Source organism: Heloderma suspectum, chromosome 1, assembly GCF_057233095.1.
Source record: "Heloderma suspectum isolate Gila_16-S chromosome 1, 16-S_ref, whole genome shotgun sequence".
In the NCBI taxonomy this organism is placed as follows: domain Eukaryota; kingdom Metazoa; phylum Chordata; class Lepidosauria; order Squamata; family Helodermatidae; genus Heloderma; species Heloderma suspectum.
The window spans coordinates 70,287,317-70,311,155 of NC_139458.1; the positions used below are offsets into that span (position 1 = coordinate 70,287,317).

Sequence of the window (23,839 nt, forward strand, 5' to 3'; positions counted from 1 at the left end):
TGTCAGCTTGACTCAGGAGGGAATTCAAAGGAGTAGGGGTGTGAAAGAAAAAGCCCTGCTTGTGTGCACCTGGTGAATGTTTCAGTTTTTGCCTTGTACAGCAGACTACGCAATAACATACCGTTGTTACCGTATTCGAATGGAGACTCTTTAAAATACTGATATGGGTGTGGTAGTGGGTGAAGTACTATACTAGGAATTGTAATTCTCAGGTTTGGAAGAGTCTGTTCATTTTTAAGTTAACTCTGTACTACTGCTTCCACCAGGAGCTGCTGTCATTGGCCAAACGGAAACGTGGTGACTCTGAGGAAAAGGAAGCACCTGCTAGCAAGCCTACAGCATCTTCAGACTCTGAGACTTCAGACAGTGATGTTGAGGTAAGTTGGATTGTATCAAACAAACTGTGAGTTATTGCAGTATTAGTGATGGGAATATAAATAACAAGAACAACAACAAATAAACATTTATATAGCCTTCCTCCTACGAAGGCTTGGTACACTTGGTGTTGCATGCTTATATTGAATATGTCTAGATTTAGAAAATGACTTGTGCTCCCCTGCCTGCCATAAGTAATGACCTGAAAGTGGCCATTCTTGAACAAAGGAACTTGAGAGAGAGACTCCAGCATGGAGCTGCTGAAAATACAACATAACAAGAAGTTCAGCCCTATCACTTCTGGCTTAAATAGAGATAATAATTTCACTTCCATCTGACCTCATTGTTTACATTTTTCTCTTCTCCCACTGCCAACTTAAAATAATCATTGTGTTCTAGTCCATGAAAGCCTATACCAGCCTTCCCCGATCGAGTGTTCTACAGGTGTGTTGCACTACAACTTCCGTCATGACCATGCTGTCTGGGGATGATGGAAGTTGTACTCCAACACATTTGGAGGGCACCAGGTTGGGGAAGACTGGCTTATGCCATAATAAATGTGTTAGTCTTTAAGGCACCATGAGATTGTTTTCTGTTGTAACTGACTAATATGGCCCTCTGGAGATGCATAATTTTGTTCACTTATGTCACACATAGCAAAGTCCATTTGTATCTATTTATTTAAAAAAAATTATATACTGCCTCTCACTAAAATTGGTTTCTGGGTTGCTTACAGAATTAAAACAACAAAAAACCATAAGCCACATAATATAACCAACTAGGAGCTAAAAAGAGCATTTAGCAAGCGATTAAAATGCCTAAAATACTTTAAAAGCACGGGAGAATAAAAATGGGTTTGCCTAGTGCCTAAAAAGAATATAACGTTCATCCCAGGTGCACCAGAGATGGGGCAGCAGAACCAAAAAGGCCCTGTCCCTAGGTGTCACCCACTTCACCTCTAAACAAGAAGGGACTCGTGAGAAGGGGCTCTGCTTATCACAGAGTTTGGGCAGGTACCTGTCTCTTGACCATTAAGGGCCCACACTAACACTTTGAATTGTGCTTAGAAACAGAAAAGCAGCCAATGGAGCTCTTTAATACTGGCAAGATATGACCTGGATAGGCTGTACCTGTTAAAATTCTGGCACTTGTATTTCTCCTTTTGCCAATAACCTTGCCCAAAGTTTTATTATTTTAGTGTAATCATTGGAATAGCCTAGGTACTGGGCTGGAGAAAGGTGTGGAGTTGGGATGGGAAATTCTAGGGTAATGGGATTTGCTGGCAAGCACGCATCTTATTTATTTGTTTATTTACTGTACTTTTAAACTGCCCAATACCTGAAGTTCTCTGGGTGGTGTACAACACGTTAAAACAAAAAACAAAAACAGCGCAGAAGAAAACCAAGATAAAACCACCAACAAAGAATAAATATATTGCAATATCATAAAACCAAAAATAAAACTAGCAGCAGGATAGAGTACTAAAAGCACTAAAAATAGTTCTTAAAATCCCTGGAAGAATAAAAAGGTCATCACTTGGTGCCAGAAAGATGCTAATGTAGGTGAGCCTATCTGGGGAGAGCATTCCACAGAGTGCTACCACTGAAAAGGCCTCTCTTATCTTATCTAACTTCGAGAAGATTCATTGGAAAGTATAATGTCTAAGAGCTCTGGCAGTGAGAGAAAGGACAATCTGCTTGGCAAAATCCAAATACTGATTTGCATTATTCTCACTTTTAGTGGATACTGACTTACATTTAGCTTGTAAACTTGAAGACAGGGATTGTCACATTATTTATCTTTGTAAGCCACTCTGGGAGCCTTTTTAGCTAAAGGGTGAGGTATAAAGGCTGTAAGTAAATCAATTATGAGGCATGAAGGGAAATATGGGTGGCGGGAGGGAAATCAACAGTACTACATGATGATGAGCATGCTTTAATAGCTTCATGTTATTCACATGGTAACTTCACACTTTGTTTGTTATTGATATTCCTCACCTATGACAATGTCAGTTTGAAAGTGCTGCTTCCTCAGTTTCCAAAGTTACTGGGTGAGTACACATGCAACAGTAAACCACAATTCAGGGTTACTTGCAGGAGTATGCCCATGCCAGTCTTGAGCACTCCATCCTTCCCATACCACATGACTGGGAAGAGGAATAACCCAGAATTTAGTTTCACTTTCGCAAATCCCTGGCTTCTCATTACATGTGAACCAGGTATTGTGTTTTAAAATAAACTCTAGTCAATTGTTATACGTACCAACTTCAAATCCTGGATTGAGTTTGTGGCAGGGTTCAGCAAGCTAGAGTTTATTTTAAATCACAATTCCTGGTTTGTACATAACGACAAATCTGGAACATGCAAAAAGGAAATGGAAGCCTGGTTTATTCCTCCTGCTGGTCACGTGGGAGGGGGAGCGTATGAGCATGGCACTTTGCCTGGACTCATTCCTTCTCATGTACATAACCCTAAATTATGGTTTACAATTACATGAGATGTGATTACAGTTACATTTTCTTTCTCACCTTCTCTTTAATAATGTATTAAGGGCCATTGTGCATAAACCCCAAAGCTGGAAGAGCGTTGGCAATTTAAAATGCAGCAGAAAACCTCAGAAACAGGCCTGTTGGAAAGCTGAGCAAAACTTAAAAGTATTTCACACTTAGCTGGTTTCTGGTTAAGATGTAATGCTAAGCCATAGTTTAGTGTTATGTAAATGAACCTAGTGTCCTTCACACGCACCCCACTCCCCTTTCAAAAACAGAAATGAAAGCTCCAGTCTCCTAGTGGCTGTGCGGGGAGGAGGAGTTTGGAAGCTTTCACTTCTGTTTTTGATTATTTACAGCTTGGCATATCGTCTGAACACAAATTCTAAACTGTGGTGAATGGAAACAAGCCAGTTTCATACCGTAGTTATTGAAACAGGCTTGTTTTTCCTAACTACTGTCAAGATTAATGACAGTTTAGGGTCCAGATGACATTCTAAACTGCATTCAATCTAAAATAGAAGTGGAATATTCCAATCCCCTCCTTGCGGCCATGCCAGGGGTGGAGAAGGGAAGGAGGAGCACACAAGCCTTATGGGAGGCTAGGTAAACTATGGTTTAGCATTACATCTGAGCGCAGCTACTGTGTCTTTTACACAGCTAGAAGAAACTGCATTTAAGTTAGAGAAGTAGCCTACTGCAGCTGCTATTGGCTATTTTTCTATTTTGCTTGGAACTGAGAATTTGGATTGTGAATGGTCATCTAGTCTTCTTAGAGGAGCAGTCTTCTGAACATTAAATGTACTTGTTGATTACCATTTTTCTCAATAGAACGATGGGGTACAAATCGATCAATCGATCAATATGAAGAGTAATTCCAGTGGAAAGCAGCCCACTTCTTACACAATAAAACTCTCAAAATGTGCTGATTCATTTGTTTAAAAAGTATGATCCAAGAACTTAGCATGACTTCTCAAGCCTTGGTTCTTCTGTCTCTCTGATCCCAGGCATCAAACACAATTAGATACATGGCTTCCGCAGCTGGAATCTACCCTACAGTCTGGGCTTCCCTTTAGCTTATTGTTTATCCATTTCTCCTATAAAATTAACTTGTCTTGGTATTTAAATTTGTGCTATATTTGGAGAACAACTTCAGCCTTGATTCCCTTCATTGCTCTTATGCTGCAGTGGACAGTTGGAGGTTCTAAAAACAAAAAGAAAGGGAAAGCTGGGAAAGCAGAGAAGAAAGGTGCCATGAAGAAGCAAATGAACAAAGCAGCCTCATCAGGCAGCTCTGATAAAGACAGCTCTCCAGAGAGCTCAGCACCTGAAGAAGGTAAAAAAGTAGATGTGGCAATGTGAAGAATTGTCATTGGGGCACTCACTTTCTGTTGGGTTGGGATCATGGATGTTTTTCTAGATAACACTGTTTTTCTAGATATTTGCAGAAGGCCAGTCTGATATACTAAATGCATGTCTACAATACTGGTGCAGTTACTTACTTTTTCTTTTTTTTTTTAAGTCTGTTTCCTTCTCTGTTCTTAACCTAGAAATAAATGGGAAGAAAGGGAGGATAGCTTATGTCTTCTTTAATAAGATATTGGTGGTTTTATTTTCCTGGTCTGTTCTTAGTCCTTTCTCCCTCCATATGCAAATCTAGTGTCTTGGAACTATTCTTGTGACTGTCTTAGCTATATAAAAATAGTTATCAGCCTGTTGCTCTTTCAGATGTATGATGTTGCTCCTTTATTCTGTAAACTGTATCAAGCTCTTTTTTTTACACATTGTTACAGAAACTAGCAGAAAAGCCATTTCCTTGCTTATCTAATATAAACATAATAAAAAGAAATGATGAATAAATGCTATCTGAGAAGTGCCCAGCCTGCCATAAGCAGTGGTCTCTCTTGTCCAACTCTATTGGCTAGTACAGGGCTTCACAACTGATGCTGAAAAGTGTGTGAAACATTAGGGAATACCAGTACCTTGCACACTAAAAACATCTTCTTTACCCAAAGCCACTAGTACTCAGCCTGTGTACTGAAGCACAAGTTGCTCTGATTTCTGTGAGCAGAAATCTCTGTTCTGGGCTAGAAGGGCTGAGACAGAGAATGGTGAGTGTGTACTCAGCTGTAGGAAGAATTCAGCTGGGAAGAATGTTGAAGTATTGGCTGAATGAGGGAGGCTAAAAGGAAAAACAGCTTAAGTTAGTTGGAGAGTTAGACTACTTGGCCACTTTTATTTTTAATAAGTTTTGAAGTTTCCTTTACCTTCAGGAATGTGTTTCATCCATGTCATTGCTGTAATGTATTTTGCTGTAACCTGCCCTCAGAGTAGAATGAATAACCTAAATAAATGTAGCTTCAAGTATTCTCAGTTTTGTAATCTTCTTGACATTATTGGACCTTTGGCCTAAAAGTAACTTTAGGTAAAGTTTGATTCCTGCAACTGAATACTGTGCAGAGTTCTGCCCACCTAAGTCTTTTGATTTCAGTTTATCAAGGAATATATTAATATTTATTTTCTCCTAGCATAGTCAAAGTTTGTCAGTGATACTTGCATTTTCCTCTCAGGCATGTATGCATTTTAGTGCCATCAGTGTACATGACACACTCTGAAACAGTATAAGCAAAATACAGGTCCCTGCCTGAGAAGCTTAGAGTCCAAATTTAGATGGATACGGGGGTGAGAAGGTTAGGGAGAGACAAGGGTAACAAGGAATGGATGTGAGCAAGCACAGTTTTATGATGTCATTGGGCTTCACCTGGAGTTTCTTGGCTCCATAGCATAGTGAATTCTTTCTATTCTATTTCAGGTGAAGTATCTGACTCTGAAAGCAACAGTTCTTGTTCCACCTCAGACACTGATTCAACTTCTGAAGATGAGTTCACTGATGGCTATGGGGAGGACCTCATGGGTGATGAAGAAGACAGAGCTCGTCTAGAACAGATGACAGAAAAGGAGAGGGAGCAGGAATTATTTAACCGGATAGAGAAGAGAGAGGTTCTGAAGAGAAGGTGACCTGACTCGCGCAACCATTTCAGGGCACTCTGCACATACAGACCCCACCCCACCCCATTTTAGTCTTCTTAGCGTATCTGCCCTCTTTCCCTTTGCTCCATACCTACTTTCACTTGGAACTGGGAGGATGCCTGGAAATCGGTACCTAGTTGGCCTTTGGTTTATTTTGCAAAAAAACCAAGCTTAAAAGTAGAATAAATGCCAATGCATAAAGTAATTGCCCTTTCTCAGGGTGCAAGAGGTTACCAGCATGTGTTAGTTTTGTGTTCCACTTTAACTGCTCAAGAGTTAGCTACCAAACAGCACACACTGCTATTTGAGCCTGACAGAACTTAAGTGCACTGAGAGATGGTATCTGCTTTTGCCAGGAGGAATAAATCTTATACCACTTTTAGACACATCTTCTGACTCTGGAGTTTTTAGAAGGATCAAGTAGTCATTTTCTATCTGCAGTTCACACAGTGTCCGTCCCTTCTGCTGCACTCCAGGCTCTTCTTTCAATCTAGTCTGGAATTGAAGTTGGATGGGGAGTTTTGGTTGTCTTCTGCAGTGCAAATCATTGGTAGGATTTCACCTGCAGCTGTTTGAATTGCAGATTTCTAAAAAGAACTTGGTCACATAAAGCTCTCTGTTTCCTGGTATAACGCAATGGCGAAGTGTTTGCTGTTTTGTTCTGACCATGCCAAATCTGCCTGTAAAGACTATTCGAGCTTCTGATGTATACAATAAAACAGCCTCCCCCAACCTGCGGCCCTGCAGATGTATCATGCTGACTGGGAGTGACGGAAGTTGTAATCCAAGTAACCCCATTGCCATGGTCAGACCATTTCCCGGTGAGATTTGAACTTACGGCATTATTTCCCTCCTGCAGGGGTTGGGGGACCCACTGGGATGGTCTGCCCCAAGAGACTGATGGAATCCAGTGGATTTCTAAATGCTCTTGGGGATTTTCCAGTGGAGAGAGTTTATGATCCAGCCGAGGTCCTAGCCTCACTGTGGAACAGTGAGATGTGGGGGGCCATCGACTTGCTTGCACCAGAGTACCCTCCAACGCTGTGGAGCCGCGGTCAATGAAATAGGCTGGATGACAACTAGAGCGCAAATTGCTTGGCAGTGTGGGCAGCAAAGAAGGCTTATTTTGCTGCCTCCATTGTGTTCTCAACTAGCCGTCCAGTGGAGCTCTTCTGGGTGGTCCAGGGGCTGTTAACACCTTCCCCAATGAATGGGGCCCTGGCCCCATCGAGGACCTGCTGTGACCTCTTTGCATCACACTTTGAGGACAAAATCGCTTGTACCTGCAGTGAGCTTGATGCTGTTGTTAGTGCATTTCCAGTCAAGGTTTCTGATGCTGGCATCTGCCCAATTTTGTGGGATCAGTTCTAGTTGTTGCGGCCTGATGATGTGAACAAGGTTCTTGCAGCAGTGCGACCAACCACCTGCCCTCTTGATCCCTGTCCCTCCTGGCTAATAAAAGCTCGCTAAGGGGTATGACTGGGTGTGTCCAGGGAGTGATCAGTGCTTCCCTTCAGGACAGGGTGGTCCCTGCTGTCTTTAAGGAAGCAGTAGTGCAACCACTCCTGAAGAAGCCCACTTCGGACCCAATGGTATTAGACAACTACTGCCCAGTCGCAAGTACCCCTTAGGGAAAGTACTTGAGAGGGTTGTGGTGGAGCAACTGCAGGCACTCTTGGAAGATACTGATTATCAAGACCCATTCCAGTCTGAGTTTCGATCTGGTTATGGGACTGAATCAGCTTTGGTCACCTTGATGGATGTCCTTTATCAAGAGAGGGACAGAGGGAGTGCAACCCTGTTAATTCTGCTCAATCTCTCATCAGCTTTTGATACCTTCGACCATGATATCCTCCTGGATGGACTCCACGGGATGGGTATCAGCGGCACTGTGCTACAGTGGTTCCTGTACTAAGTACGGGTCCAATTTCAGAGAGTAACATTGGGTGACTTTCCCTCGGCCCCATGGCAATTGAGTTATGGGGTTCTGCCGGGCACCATCTTGTCCCCAGTGTATAGCATCTATATGAAGCTGCTGGGAGCAGTCATTAGGGGATTTGGAGCTAAATGCTATCAGTATGCTGATGACATGCAGCTATCTCCCTGTGACATCTGAATCAGGAGAGGCTGTGCAAGTCATAGATCAGTGCCCAGACTCAGTATTGGGCCAAATGAAGGCCAATAAACTGAAGCTGAATCCTGGCAAGATGGAAGCCATGTGGGTGAGTGGTTCGCAGGTCCAGGAGATAGGTTTATTGCCTTTTCTGGATGGGGTTGCACTCTGAAAAATCAGGTTCGTAGTTTGGGGGTACTCCTAGATCCATCACTGTCGCTGGAGGCCCAAGTGGCCATGGCAAGTCGGAGTGCCTTTTACCAACTTCAGCTGGTTCGCCACCTACAGCCTCTCCTGGATGGGGATAGCCTGACCACGGTGGTACAGGCATTAGTAACCTCAGGATTGGATTACTGCAATGCACTCTATGTGGGGCCGCCCTTAAGGCTGCTCCGGAAGCTGTAGCTAGTGCAGAATGCAGCATCTCAGCTGTTGTCAGGAGCTGCCCCTTTTCAGCATGCAACTCCTTTGTTGAGGGAACTGCATTGGCTGCCGATTCGCTACCGGGCCAGGTTTAAGGTATTAGTACTAGTGTACAAACCCCTAAACATCTTGGGACTAGGATACCTGAGAGAGCGCCTTCTTCCTTAACCAATCTGCCCAGTCACCGAGTTTATCAGAGGGCATATTCCTGGTGGTTCACATGAACCCGTGGCCTGGCTGGAGTTCACCAGGAAAAGAGCCTTCATTGTGGTGGCCCCCTTCCTGTGGAACTCCCTGCCTTCGGAGGTCAGGCAGGCGCCAACATTGTGTTGCTTCCGGCACCTCCTTTAGACGTTGTTATTTCGGGAAGCCTTCCTTGAGTGACCAGCTGCAGTTTATTAAATTCGGTCTTATCAGAACATGTTTCTTTTTAAATTGTTTTCATTGTTTTAACGTGGTGTTTTATTCTTTTATCTTTGCTGTTCACCGCTCTGAAATCTTTTGATGTGGAGCAGTATATAAACATTGTAAATAAATAAACTAGGGATGGCACAGGAATCCATCCAGGATTGTAGCCTCCAAATAACTGATTGTAGCCTCTTATTCATCTTTTTTATCTTGTTTTGAGCACAGGTTTGAAATAAAAAAGAAATTAAAGACAGCTAAAAAGAAAGAAAAGAAAGAAAAAAAGAAAAAGCAAGAAGAAGAACAGGAAAAGAAAAAGCTCACACAGATACAGGAATCCCAGGTGAGAAAGCTCACTTTACTGCAGGAATGCCAAAACTGTAGCCCACAGGCAAGCCCTGACATGTGGCCTGCTAGGAACAGGGCTTCCGTGGCAGGAACCATAGAGCCTGTTCCTGGAATATGTTTTCCTTTTTTTCTCAGTGTTTTAAACTACGTGAGCAATTTCTGCTCTTCCTATGTGACCAATGGCAGAGCAGCAGTATGTTATTAATACATTTGACACATTTTCCTCTCATCTGCTTTCCCTTAGATTATTCCCAAATATTTAGCTCCAGTGCTTGCCGAAAAGATGCTTTGCCAGAAAATATTTATTTTATTCTTAAGTTTTATGTCCTGCCCTTCAATATGTTATCAGGGGAGCTTAAAATTAAATATTTTACATACACAGTAAAATAGCTAATATAAAAAAATAAATTAAAAGCAACAGATCCATAAAAGCACCATGAAAATAATATACAAGCTGGAATAAAACAGAAAAGTTTAAAAGCCTGGGAAAATAATAAGCCCTTTGCCTGGCACCAGAAAGACATTAGAGTGGGAACCAGACAAGCATCTCTGGGGAGTGCATTTCAAAGCCAGGGCACCACCTCTGAGAAGACTCTTTGCCCGGTATCAGTCTGCTATACCTCAGATGGTTGGCGAACCTGGAGAAGATTATCCCAAAGTATGAACAGGCACATGTGGAGACAGCTTCGGCTATTGGGCGGTATAGAAATAAATAAATAAATAAATAAATAAATAAATAAATAAATGTGGAGACAAGCAGTCTTAGGTGCCCTGTTTCCAAACTGAAGGGCTTTAAAGGTCAACACAACCACTTTGAATTCGGTCTGGAAACAGATTGAGAGCCAGTGCAAATGGCAAAGAAAAGACATAATGTGATCATAATGCCTTATCCCAGCTGGCAGTCTAGCAGCTATATTCTGGACTATCTGCATCTTTCAAGCAGTCTTCAGATGCAGGCCTACCTATAACCTGTTGCAGTAGCCTTATCTGGAGGTTACCAGCATATGGATAACAGGCCAGGCTGTCTCCATCCTGAGAAGGACACAGCAATTTAGCACTTCTGCTGCCTCACCTAATGACATGAAAAAGAGATAGTGCTGACTATCTGCATATTGATGGCACCTTGCCTCAAAATATCTGGATGACCTTACACAGCACTTTGATGTAGATATTAAAAGGCATAGGGGACAAATTGAACCCTGAGGGATTCCATGGCAAAAGTGTGAAGGAGTTGAGTAATGCCACTGCCAGACACCCCCAGCACCACCTTGTGGAATTGTCAATCTAGGCAGGAATTTGTTTCCTCAGGTAATGTCACACAATAAAGAGCGGCGGTCAAAGCGGGATGAAAAATTGGATAAGAAATCCCAAGCCATGGAAGAACTGAAAGCAGAAAGGGAGAAAAGGAAGAACAGAACAGGTAAATTCAAAAGCTTATGGCTAAGTTGATAAAGATATACTATGAAGTACATTTCATATAATGTGGATGCCATTTGATGCCCAAGACTGCACTCTTTACTTATTGCTTATATGGTGGTGAGATTCTTTGCTGTGGAGAGAGGCACATTTCAGTCTTTCCATATATTTTCTGTTTTCTTGATTACTTTTTATCCGGTGACTTCACATAGTTTCAAAGTTATGAAAATTATGACTTATGCCATCAATCTGAACTCATGGGTTATCCAGTGTGATTAGCCAAATCAGCTTTGATTGTATCAGGCCTACGCACAAATTATTTTTCACATTTTATTATTTCCTTAGTTCTTTTTGATTGATGGTGTTTTTAGTTATTTGATATTTAAGATTATTTCTAGGCCACCTTTAAGGTTAGAACCCTCTTATTCCAAAAAGGAAGCCGTGTTCATTTTCTAATAATGCCAGATTTCTTCGCCTTATTAAACATAAAAGCCATGCTGGATCAGACCAAAGACCTATCCAGTCCAGCATCCTGTTGCCCACTGGGACAATCCAAATGCCTCTGGGAAATGCACAAGCAAGAGCAATAGTCCTATGCAAAAGCATAGTTTTATTGTTTTAAACTGTTTTATTGTACGCTGTACATCACCCAGAGTGGCTGGGTGACCAGCCAGATGGGCGATTAATAAATTTAATAATAAATAATAAATAGTCCGCTCTTGCTGTTCTCCAGCAACTGGTATTGGGAACATGCAGCCATCATGACTAGTAGGCTAGTCAACATTGGTAGTCTTATTCTCCATGAATTTGCCTAATCCCCTTTTAAAGCTGTAGTTGATGGCCGTCACCATGTCTCTGCGTTTTCTTTTACTACAACCAAGATATTATATTTTTATTATGCATCAGTGACATTCACAGTGGAGTTAGACTATTTGATGGTTAAGCTGGCATTCTTCAAGTGTGTATCATCCCCTTTGTAACCAAGAGTTGCCCACTCTTAGTTGTACTTTCTTCATTGTACAGTAAACTACCATGCCATATCACTAAGTTGTTTCCAAATGCTGTTTCAGAGTGGCTTAGCATAGGCATGTGTGGATGCTGTTTTGAAAGCCCCCTTGGGACTTACTTGCACATTCTATGGATCTGTGGGCAGACTTTAAATGTTAACATTTAGGGGAAATCTTAATTTTTGCTCTTAAAACTTCATCAAACAACCCTGCTATAAATTTAGTTACAGAAGAATGCTGGTTTTCAGATTGTATTGAGATATCTCTCTGGCTTATGCTTATTTTTAAAGAAGGCCCTAGACAGAGAGAAACTGAACAGAAAATGAAACCAGTTTCCTTTTTCCTTTGTAGCTGAGTTGCTGGCAAAGAAGCAGCCATTAAAAACAAGTGAAGTATACTCAGATGATGAAGAGGAAGAAGAAGATGATAAATCGAGTGAGAAAACTGATCGTTCATCCAGATCTTCATCTTCTGATGAGGAGGAAGAGTGAGTGTTCCATTATGTTTGAGGGCAAAGGATACAGCTGAATGTGTTTCTGTTTGTAGTACTAGTTTTGTGTTCAGCAGAGGCTGTGTGCATTATATCATAGTTCTTCCCAGTTCAATAGACTTGTTTTCCTCTTATGAGAGCCAGTGTGATGTAATTGTTAGTGTCAGACTAGGACTGGGAAGATCCAGTTGAATAATCCACTGGGGGACCTCGGGCCAGGCACTGTCTCTCAGTCTAGCCTACCTCACAGGATTGTTGTGAAGTTAAAATGGAGGGTGGGAGAACCATTTACAACACCTTGAGCCAGTTGGAACAAAGGTGAGATATAATTAGGAATAGAAATTTGTGTATATATATATATATATATATATATATATATAGGAGGAGATTAATCTAAAATTTGACTATCCAGGGCCAATTCCAATCCTATCCAGTTGAGTAACAAAAAAATCAGTGCTGTTGTGGAAATACGAATTTGTTCTCCATAGTGTGTGGATTTGGGATTCTGGCATCTTATTTAATTTGCAACACTGCTTAAAAATGCAACAAAGCTAACAATCATCAACAACAAAGAGACCAGAACCGGTGAAAGTACTAATTAGGCCAACAAAGCAGCAACTACTATGGACTCTCATTCTGTTTGAAGGTATGAATGGTCTTCCTTCTTTTCTCCTCTGTCACAATAGAAAAGAAGAAATCCCTCCCAAATCGCAACCAGTGTCCTTGCCTGAAGAACTGAATCGGGTTCGATTATCTCGACATAAGCTGGAGCGGTGGTGTCACATGCCTTTCTTCGCCAAGACAGTCACTGGCTGCTTTGTGCGCATTGGGATAGGAAACCACAATAGCAAACCAGTTTACAGGGTGAGGATATCCTCAAGTGGACCTAATTCCTGTTGGCACTTAGAACTGAAAGCATTCCTGGCTCTAGGGGTTTTTTTTATGATCTCTCAGAGCCATGAAAAGTTAACTTTAGAAAATATAGTGAAGGCAAAGCAGTTAAATACACAATGCAGTATTGGTTGTGAGTGCTGTCTTACTTGTCCTACCATACTGTTTTCTTAGTAAACAAGATCCATATAATTTCCTGTTCATTAAAAGCCAAGGGGTTGGATCCAGGCTTCCCTCCCGCCAGTGGGGTGAGGAAACTTTTGGCAATTTCCTCCTTCCCTTCTCCCACCTTGGCTTGCACTCTCCCAAAGTGTGCTCTGGAGGGCCCTTCAGTTACCTGGAGCAGTTTTTCAAATGGTGCAAGTAGCTTGCGGGGGGAGGGGACAATGTTCCCTTCACTGGAGGAGGATATCCTTGGATGAGTTGCTCCTTCCATTCACCCCGGTAGGCAGGAATATGCAAATTAGGCTGCAGCGGGAGGGGGGATTGGCAAATTTCTCCCCCACCCTTTCCACTAGCAGGGGGTTTGTCTGCTGGATCAGATGCTGTCTCTTGACAGAAAGAGTCCTTCCATTTACGGAACGCAAAATCTGGAACCAACCATAACATTGAAAATGCTGCTATTATCTTCTGTCTTTTCAGATAAGGCCTTCCTGCTTCAGAGTGAATGATAAACTAAGAATGTAATGATAAATGTATCATTAGGAATGCCATTTTTCTCCCGTTCCTTCTGTACTCTCTCCTTATTGAGTCTGCCTGCTCTTGAATCTTTTTTTCTCCTTCGTTAGAAAAAGTATATATAGAAGTGCTCATCTTTTTAGTTTTCTCTTCTTCATTTGTATAGGTGGCAGAAATAACTGGTGTTGTGGAAACTGCAAAGGTTTATCAGCTTGGGGGTACCAGGACAAACAAAGGGCTACAGTTAAGGTAAGACATCTGGAATTCATATTGCATTACTTGGAGGGTATGGTAATAAGAGAATGGAACAGTTGAATGCTACGATTCTTTTCTCCTTCATTAGTAGGAAGTTGGTAAGTTTATTCTTAGAGTTTCCTTGCCAGCATTTTCACTAGAGATAGGAAAAACATGGAGTGCCCAAACATTTTTCTTCACCAGTACTATTGCATTCAGAATGTATCTTCCTATAGCAAGGTAGAACTGGGCCTGATATAACAGTCCAATATGCTGAGGAATTTAATAGCCAGGTACAAATGCACTTTGCTTGATGTCTCTCTATCACTACCCCTCTCTTCAGAGACTGGGAAGCGAGAGAAGCTGCTGTCATGAACAAGTTCCTAAGCACTATTTTTTTCTATGCACAGGCATGGTAGTGACCAGCGTGTGTTCCGTTTAGAGTTTGTCTCCAATCAAGAGTTCACAGAGAGTGAATTCATGAAGTGGAAGGAAGCTGTAAGTTTGCTAGAATATTCTTAAGAGCTTTGACAAGAATATAGTGTTGAGCGGTGAACGAAGTCTTCTGACACTTTCTTCCTTTTCTTATAATTGTAATTAGATGTTCTCTGCCGGGATGCAGCTACCTACACTAGATGAGATAAACAAGAAGGAAGTGTCCATCAAAGAAGCCCTCAACTATAAATTTAATGACCAGGACATTGAGGAGGTAAATGAAGAAAATGTTCTTTTGAGCTGGAACCATTCAATTGAAGGTTCACAATGGAAAGGTAGGTGAGGCCTTAAAAGAAATGTTCTCAGGTGCCAGTTTCTGCTTTTATAAAGATAAGATGGGTTAGAGACGTAATTTCTGTGATGGAAAAGACATAGTCAAAGACTGTTAATACCCTGCTTTGGTGACTCTACTTTGTACATCACCTTTGCTCTGTCTAATTCAGTTTTGTAAAAGTTAGGTCACAGCTAAAATAGGACCAGTACTCTGCATAGAGACGAGTAAGACACTGAAGACTAGGTTTGGGACAGGATGGGGTGCAGCATCTACCCATGGGAAAATTTAGCTTTGCTCTGCAGCAGCTGCTACCTGTAATTATGTTACAATGAATGTCTGAGGTTACCCTTGATAGATTGGTATGTACTGTTAGTCTTGCAGCCAGTATGTTCTAATGGCATAAGTTCTAAAGTGCTTCTTTACTGTTCTAGCACTTCATAAATATAGCTTGGGAACAGAAGTATAAGTAAGGCACCAAGTGAATGGTATGGAAGCTGAGCTTGGCTCGTAAAGCCTACGAAAAAGTAAAGAATAGATGTGTGGTAGCTAATAGTCAGTTGGCCTTCCCTTCATAAAATCCAGGTGTTACATAATATTGACTTTTTTGTTCCCCATTTGTAGATAGTAAAGGAGAAGGAGAGGTTCCGGAAAGCACCACCAAACTATGCCATGAAGAAAACGCAGCTACTAAAAGAGAAGGTAAAATGCAGTGGTGATTGAAAATGGCCCCCCAAATAGCCTTTGCAGGAAGGTTAAGGCTGCCTTGGGTGCTGGTCTTTCTAAATAACTGGGTATGTTTGCACGACGTGCTAGCCCATCGTGGGTGACAAGCTACGCACTCAAGGTTGTTCCATGAACAACCCACAGTGCATGGTTTGTGCAACTCACAGTTTGTTTCCCCCCCTCCTTCCCCTTCTTCCATCTCAGTCCTGCACCCAATATCCCAGGGTGCTGTGTGGCAGATAGCATTATAACATCATGAATAATTATTTTTTAAAAGGGAAAAGTGCTTCAAATTACCGACTTTGCAAGGGGATGCTCAGGTGGACCTGACCCCAGGAGGGGGGTCTCTTTGTAGTCCATATCTCCCTGAGTTGGCATCCCATCTTTTTCATAGAAAAGTACGCATCATCTCACTTTTTCCTCCTGATTGGAACGAAAGGGGAATGCACTTCTCACCTTTAAAAAAAATTCTTCATGGTGCTATAGCGCTATTCCACTATAGCACTATTGCAAAGGACCAACAAAAATGAAATGAAATTTTAAAAATGCTGGTGACCAGAAAGGCGTAGCAATCAGGCCAGGCAGGGAGTCAGGACAGGCAGGCAAGACGGGTTCTGCCATGCAAGACCCTGTTTTCGCACTTAAAAAAATATTTGTGGTGCTATTCCGCTATAGTGAAAGACCAACAAAAGAAAAAATAATTTTAAAAAATCCCTTTGCACAAATGGCCTGAACACAAAATTAAATTAAAAAGGCAGAGAACCAGTGACAGAGCCTCCAAAGTGCCATTTGGGCAATGTTAGAGGGGCTTCCACTGGTGAGGGAGGCTTAAGGTGGCTGTCGCAAGCAAAGAGCAGTCACGCCTCCAATTGGGAAGAGCAGCAGAGGTTTTTGCTGCTCTTGCCAAGCGGCTTGCTCACCGTTTCCCTCAATCCATGATGGATTGGGTATCCCAGGTTCAGATGACACACCAGCCCATCTTGGGTAAAACAACCCCTAGAACAAGCCATTGGTTGTTGCCTTGGATTGTTTCAAAAAATTAACCCACCCCACAAGAAGCTGTCCGGGTTCAGACACATGCTAACCCATTGTGAGTTATTCCAGACACCAACCCACAATGGGTTGGTGTGTCGTACGAATCCAGTCACTTTCAGTAATTTGACTTGGCTTTCTTCCTGAAAGAGAACAGTATAATCTTTCCCTGCTTTGAGTCATAGAATAGTAGGGTTGGAGGGGGCCTACAAGACCATCGAGTCTCTTTCCCTACAATTCTTGTAAATGAAAGTTTTGTTGCATGAATGTAATAGTTTTAATCATGCATACTTTGGATTAACCACTTAACAGTTGCTTTTCCATTTTTGTAGAGGGTGAAGACGGGTGCAGTTTGAGTTTTATGGGCTGTAAACCTTAGGAAATGTTTACTGCCAATAGGTGGCCTAACAGGTCCACCTTATGGTAGATATTGCGCTATGAAATAGTAGTTAAAATTACTATTTTGTTAAGTGGGATAAGGGAACAATCCAATGGCCCCTAGTCAGTGTCTGGGGGGCATAGGATACTTCAGATTCTTGGATCCGAGGTCAGAGACAGCACTCTGTCCTTGGAGCTGGGTATCCATAACCCCTCCCCCTTGCAGCCAGGGTGGAAAAAACAGTGCCAGCTACCTCTCCGCAGTTGAGAACTTGACCTCGGAGTGGGGTGGGGGATAAAACGGGTGTGTCTGTGGGTAGGGAGGTGACTGGAGAGGCCGGGATATAAGCTGTCCCAAGTTCAGAGGCTTACAAGCATCGGGGATGTAAGTTATAGGATTGCACCCTTAAATTCATAAGTGCGCTACCAGTTGTTCCTCTTGCCCTGTAAATCTTTATCTAGAATTAACTTGACCTAACAAGTACGATGATGATAACTCGGTATGTTTTTTAATCAAGTCCAACCCATACACTGGTGCTATGGTGATTGTTCAGGTCTAACAAATAATTCTTTATTGAAGGCCATGGCAGAAGACATGGGAGATCAGGACAGGGCAAAGCAGATTCAAGATCAGCTTAATGAATTGGAGGAGAGAGCAGAGGCCTTGGATCGCCAGCGAACAAAAAATATTTCAGCCATAAGGTTGGTAGCTAACAATGATGACAAGAAAACAGAAAACCAGCATACTATTCTGTGACCCTCTTCTTATCACAGGGTAACTAATACTTATTTCAAAGAGATCTTGCTAATTCTCTTTATCGGGAAAGAATCTACCATTTTCCAGGTTTTCAAGAAGTTACTTCTGGAAAAATTGTTTGGATTGGAGAAATGGCTTATTTAGACTGTGAATTTGCTTCAGGGTCGGGGGCTAATATATTCAGACACTTTATCTTTTCTTTTTTCAGTTATATTAATCAGAGGAATAGAGAATGGAACATTGTGGAGTCTGAAAAGGCTTTAGTGGTGAGTGATATTGATGATGGAGCCATGCAAAGAGAAGGCAAAATACATTTTATGGAAAAGTTGGCTATCTGAACTGAACTACTAGACTTTCTCCTTATTCAGGAAGATCTGCTGCTTTTTACAGCAAAATACTGTTTTCTGGGTAGTCATGCCAAAGTATTACTAAGTATCAAGGAATAACTGCAGATCTGCCAAGCAGCATTGCTTTCTGCTTAGTGAGAAAATGCTCTATTTGTAATTCTGTTCTTGTTTCAAAAGAGGACAGTCAGTCTGCAAAAAGCTGAAAGGTCTTCAGTCTACAAAAACTGGATCATGAGTAAAACAGCTGCTGGAGGTTGGCTTCCCCTATCAAGCAGAATATTCTTACCTGAGTGATGAAGGGGCATAGCTGGCTTTGCAGCACCACCATATGTTTGTACTTTGAAACTATCTCAACCTGTAAATGCCTGACTTGATTGAAAGAAGAGAAAGAATCTGGGGGTGAAGAGGTTTTTCTATAAGCCAAGGGAAGTGCTCAGTACTCCTGCCTTTACATGCACATGTAAAAAAAATAGCATGTAAAAAGTACCTTTCCTTAAAATAACTGCAGGGGGCAAGCAAGTGGAGGGCAAGCTACTTATATAGGGGTGTGCTTCATACTCCCCACCCCAACACCAGCTACCTGCACAAAAAAAGTGAATCTAAATTTAAGATCTGTTTACAAAAGAGCTTGTGTGAAGCCTGTTGCACAATCAGAAGAATGAGAAGTGCAGTACAACCCACCTATTGTAGCAACTTTTGGAATGGTGAGTGCATTTGAAATTTTGAGATTATTGTGGGCACTCTTACAAAATAGCTGCCATGGGGCTGCGACTGGCCATTCACAAAATGGCTGTCACAAAATATCCACTTCCCAGAAGGCAAACTACTAAGGCGAAAGAAAATCAACTTGCCCAAGAACCTAAGTACAAGACAAAAGGTGCAATTTGAGCTCTAAGACACAAATCCATTTTCTTGACACCCATTGCACAGAGAGCAAATAGCTCTCTCCTGCTGTTCCCCAGCAACTGGTACTTGCAGGCATGCTGCTTCTGATCCTAAAGGTAGTGCTGTTGCTATAGTGCTGTGTCAGCGATGCTGAGGAAACCATAAACAAGGCAAAAGATGACACCATACTTTATATTTCTCTCTGCAGGCTGAAAGCCACAGTATGAAAAACCAGCAGATGGATCCCTTTACTAGGCGGCAGTGTAAACCCACAATAGTCTCAAATGTAAGTAAAATGCGGAGAACGAGCGCACTTGTGAGCATCGTTGACTACATATAGAGGTATCAGTATAAATAGCTATCCAGATAGTACAAGAGTTAACTAAAGAGTGAATCAGGATCAACATAACACTGTAATCTTATTGTCTGTGACACAGAAAAGCAGTACATTCATGTCCTGTACCAGCAGAGTGATATATTGGTGAGCAAATGCAGGTTATATAGCTGAAGCAGAATACTTAATGTCCCCCTTCGAAAATCACTGAAAATACGTATTCCATTGGAAAGATCTAATTGTGCATTTATTAGTTTGTGGAATAGGCATGCATTCCGTATGAAAAGAGAATTTGAAAGCTAGGAGGAGGTCATGTTGATGTTAAATCTCTTCCCTTTGCCACAGTCCAGAGATCCTGCTGTCCAAGCTGCTATCCTTGCCCAGCTGAACGCAAAGTATGGATCTGGTGTATTGCCAGATGCTCCAAAGGACATGACCAAGGCAAGTGCCCCCAAGTATTTGCTGTTATATCTGCTTCTATCCTGTAATCCTAAGTAACTTATTCTAGTTTGCAGAACTGTAGCCATGTGAAGTAATTTCATTTTAAGCCTTAGACCAGGAGTGGGCAATTTGTGGCGCTCCAGATGTTTTGGCCTACAACTTCCATCATCCCTCACCATTAGCTATGCTGGTTTGAGCTGATGGGAGTTTAGTCCAAAACATCTGGAGGGGTACAGGTTGTTCACCCCTGCCTTACACCTATGTGTGACTTGTTTGTATAAATCAAATGGGGTCTGTTTGGTATATGAAAGGAAGACTCCATTCTGGAACTATTATCCGAATTTGATTCCACCTGACTGATTTTCTGTGCTCCTTGTTATTGAAAGGTTTCTCTTCTTTCAGAGCCAGGGAAAAGACAAAGATATGAATTCAAAATCGGCCAGTGACCTCTCAGAGGATCTCTTCAAAGTGCATGATTTTGATGTGAAGATTGATCTCCAGGTTCCCAGCTCGGGTAGGTGCTGCGATTTGTGCTGCTTCTTGGGGAGTGAAATATGAAGGTGGCAAAAAAGGGAGAGGATGACGTGAGTTTCTGCTGCACAAAATGTCAATTCTGAAAAGCAAAAATCCAAAGCCTGTGGATGGAAGACAAGCAAATTTTGTACACATTTGTTTTGTGGCTATTTGTATCTTTCAGTCCTGACTTGAATAGATGAGCCTGAACTAGTAGGCCTGCTCTTTTGCTCGTTATGTTTGGGATAAACAGCAGGGGGAACTTGTGGCTCTCAAGATATTTTGGTCTACAACTCCCATCAGCTCTGTGTAGTATAGCTGATGAGGAGGGCTCATGGGAGTTGAGGCCTCCCAGATGTTTTGGCCTACAAGTTGCCCACCCTTGGGTTGAAGGAACTTGAAATGAAAGAATAGTGCAGCTTCTAAATACAGGATCTGCTTCATAGTTGAGAGAAGCTACTCTTGGTTTGACCTCAGGTAGTACAGATTTCACCGTTGCCCTCTGTAGGTGCTACTGCAGAGTCTTGCAAGCTTTGCTGCCTTTCTTTACAATTGCAACTGCAGAAGAAGTCAACTATACTGCAGGAATTGGGAGTTTGTTCACTAGGACTGTCTTCTGCTAAGTGTCTTCGAGCAGGAATCTGTCTTTTGTTTACTGATGGTACTATATTGATCATGATGATCCCCTGTAGAAAGCCCCCAGAAGGGAACATGTTACCTCTAAGTTTTGTTTGAAGAGAGCAGTGAACCTGCTGAGTCACAGTCAGGTGAGTTACACATGTGTGCGCGCCTTGTCTTCCAACAGAGTCCAAAACACTGGCGATCACCTCCAAGGCTCCCCCAGCAAAAGATGGTGCCCCTCGGCGATCGCTGAATCTTGAGGACTACAAGAAAAGGCGGGGGCTAATTTGAGCATACCCACTCTCTGCTGCTTCTGATCCTGCATGCTACATGATGTCCCACCCTTTATTTTCCTCCCTCTCTCTTCAGTTTGCCCTTCTGGGTTGGAGCAGCAACAGAGCTGGGAAGAGACTCTTTAAAATCGCCAGCCATCTGTAATATAAACCATTGACTCTTTACTGTATAGACCTCCCTTCTCACCCTTTCCTCCTGACACCCACAAATATGGATCTGTGCTATTTTTAGAGGGGTTGGGGGGTGTATTTTTTTTTAATACAGCTCTTTGCAGTTGGCTGTATGCATTCAGTGTTAACCTGAAGTCTGGATTTCTGCAGGAATCTATTGGTGGCAGAAGCAGTGTGTTAGCACTTGGCTGTCTTACCACCACAAGCAAGGAAAGTTAAACAGTGGCACAAGACCTCTTGTGAAGGTCGCCTGCACTTTTTTCCTCCTCTTCTTCCCCCTGGCTCCTAGCTGTGGAGAAGGGCATATTTACAAACTGGTTTAGGTTGAAAGTGTACATTTTTGTGGGGGTGGGTGGGTTGTGCAAATTTTTTCCAGATAGTTTTTTTTATCATTTTTAACCTGCAGTAAATTTGTATCTGTCTGTCACAATTCTTTAAAGCTGTCTTGAATTTCTACCAGCTACATTTGAGCATCCAAAACAGCAGGGACAATTTAGTAAATGTTTTTTTAACAAACAAGAAAGCCTGGCTGACAATAACTGTGTAACTTCGCGCTTCTCTGTTGGTTCTTATAAGAATTAATTTCCCTCTTCTCCCTCCAGTGTCTTGTTTTGTAAAGCAGTAGTACACGTGCCCTTGAATTCCCTGCTACAGGTAGGTGGGGCAGTTCATCCTCCCTGGCTGCTATTTGGATCTTTTTTCTCTTTCTCTCCTCTCCTGTCCCCCTGCCCCCTTAACAGATCTATGTAATCATCCAGTATTTCACTCTGTCTCATTGTCACCTCATCTTTTCCAGGCCGGAAATCTTTTTCATTTGCCTTCTGTTTTAATTTTTTATCTTGTTTTGCGGAATGGGAAGGATACAGTGGAAAAAATAAAATATAAAAGGGCAGTTATTTGACCTATATGTAACTGGTACAACATGTGCAGTGGAACTCTAGCACAAGGATTGTATGTATGGAATGTTTGAATAGGAACAAGATGACTGCTTGATAATCACTCAGGTGTAAAGATCAAAGTGTAAATAAATGACATTTTATCAAAGAGCTCTTCAAAATGAACTACAGAGAACTATACTCAACTGAAAACTCCATACATTGATAACACACCAGTGATCTGACAGGTCACACTAGCACCAGTGCTGGAAAGTGCCCTCAGCAAAGGATGCTTTCTGGACTGGGTTAAAAAGAAAACCCTCCCACGTAAGGAGCGTTCTTAAGCAGGCCCAGAAAATCTTTGCTTACATCTGAATAAAAGTTTTGAGTCTTGTGGCTGTGATCTGTGGGGTCCTTCTTAATGCTTTAATCCTGTTTCTTTGATTTCTTATTTAAGACCAGGGCGGCACGTAACTGTGTAAAACCTGATAAAATGAAGAGGGGAAGCACACGGTCCTCCTGAAGTGGGTTCTTGTCAAGTGGTGTAAGCTGTGTGGCTTTATTTACTAGATAGTCCATACGTTTGCGGACTGTTGTGTAAATATGTAATCATTCTGTTTTTCTGCCTTTTTTCTAGCTATTTCTCTTGAGCTCTTGTAGACTCTTATTTACATATGTGCTTCTGACTTTTTTTTTCTGAAAGTGGATTTCTAGAATCTGCCAGTGTATAGCTGTTTGGGAGCCATCATGATATACTATGTAGATATGCATCTCTATCACCTGATTTTTGCCAGCAACATCATTAGTAGCCAGTCTCTCCAGTAGCAACATTTCTAATGTAGAAGAAAATAAGTGCGAAACTCTTGCAGGGTTTTGGCTGCCCACCAAGTTCTACAAAGCTATGACAAAGAAGCAAGAAAACAGCAAGCAGATGTTCTTATGATACCACCTAATTATATCATGGTAGTCCACAACAGACATTTACAACACTGGTACACTTCCTGACATTGGGCTTCATAATCAAAGCACTGAACACCTCCCTAAGTTGTAAATAATGCATCAATTTTTCCCTTTCCAATTGGGTTAGAGGAGTTGATCAAATAAAACAGAGTGGGGAACTTATTTAGGACAGAAGTGAATGAGGTAGCTGTCCTCATGTATCCCCTATTTACCAAACGTAGAAGCAAGAGGTTCTGCTTTTCACAGAGGTAATGGACATGTCCTTATACACCATCTGTTTTTCACTGAGAATAATGCATTGAGGGAGTAATTTTTCTCAGATAGCTATGGAACTAATTGTGTATGAAGGTGTAATGTTTTCTCCTCTTTTAAGTGCATGTGACAGTGAGTGATGACAGCACAGGCTCAATGGGAGGGATGGGTTTATTTGCTTTAATTCATTGATGTCTCGGCAGCATTCGTTACAAATGTATAGACTTCTATAAATAAACTTTGGTTGGTTTTAATAAAGCTGCTTATGTTTAATCTTTTGCTGTAAGGTGCTCTAGACACCAAAAATGTGCGAATTCATATGTTTCTGTTGAACAACACAATATTTACTTATTTATATTTATATCCCACCCTTACTTTCAAGGAGTCTGGGGCAGCTAACAGCCCATATAAAACGAACAACACCTGAACACCATTAAAATCATGACTCTAAAATTACAAATACAGAATAAAATACATACTTTATATTTAGTCCAGATCGTCATTTGATTACTTCAACATTTTTAAATCCACTTCAGATTTACTCATCAGTTGAGGTAAAAGGAAATGATTGTCATATTTCTGAGGCAATG

General features: G+C 41.8%; 1 protein-coding gene across 1 annotated transcript in view; it reads left to right on the top strand.

Annotated features, from left to right (window-relative positions):
* RTF1 (RTF1 homolog, Paf1/RNA polymerase II complex component) overlaps positions 1 to 23,520 on the top strand; it is a 29,667-nt gene extending 6,147 nt beyond the window's left edge. Inside the window, exons 2-18 of the mRNA XM_084845867.1 lie at positions 267 to 377; positions 4,052 to 4,199; positions 5,676 to 5,877; positions 9,063 to 9,177; positions 10,491 to 10,602; positions 11,957 to 12,092; positions 12,782 to 12,959; positions 13,831 to 13,913; positions 14,309 to 14,396; positions 14,500 to 14,607; positions 15,289 to 15,366; positions 17,381 to 17,502; positions 17,766 to 17,823; positions 18,998 to 19,075; positions 19,469 to 19,564; positions 19,967 to 20,078; positions 20,883 to 23,520. Of these exons, the coding sequence (XP_084701993.1) occupies positions 267 to 377; positions 4,052 to 4,199; positions 5,676 to 5,877; positions 9,063 to 9,177; positions 10,491 to 10,602; positions 11,957 to 12,092; positions 12,782 to 12,959; positions 13,831 to 13,913; positions 14,309 to 14,396; positions 14,500 to 14,607; positions 15,289 to 15,366; positions 17,381 to 17,502; positions 17,766 to 17,823; positions 18,998 to 19,075; positions 19,469 to 19,564; positions 19,967 to 20,078; positions 20,883 to 20,989 (1,932 nt within the window). The 3' untranslated portion in view covers positions 20,990 to 23,520. The remainder of the gene's footprint in view (positions 1 to 266; positions 378 to 4,051; positions 4,200 to 5,675; positions 5,878 to 9,062; positions 9,178 to 10,490; positions 10,603 to 11,956; positions 12,093 to 12,781; positions 12,960 to 13,830; positions 13,914 to 14,308; positions 14,397 to 14,499; positions 14,608 to 15,288; positions 15,367 to 17,380; positions 17,503 to 17,765; positions 17,824 to 18,997; positions 19,076 to 19,468; positions 19,565 to 19,966; positions 20,079 to 20,882) is intronic.
* The last annotated feature ends 319 nt before the right edge of the window (positions 23,521 to 23,839 follow it).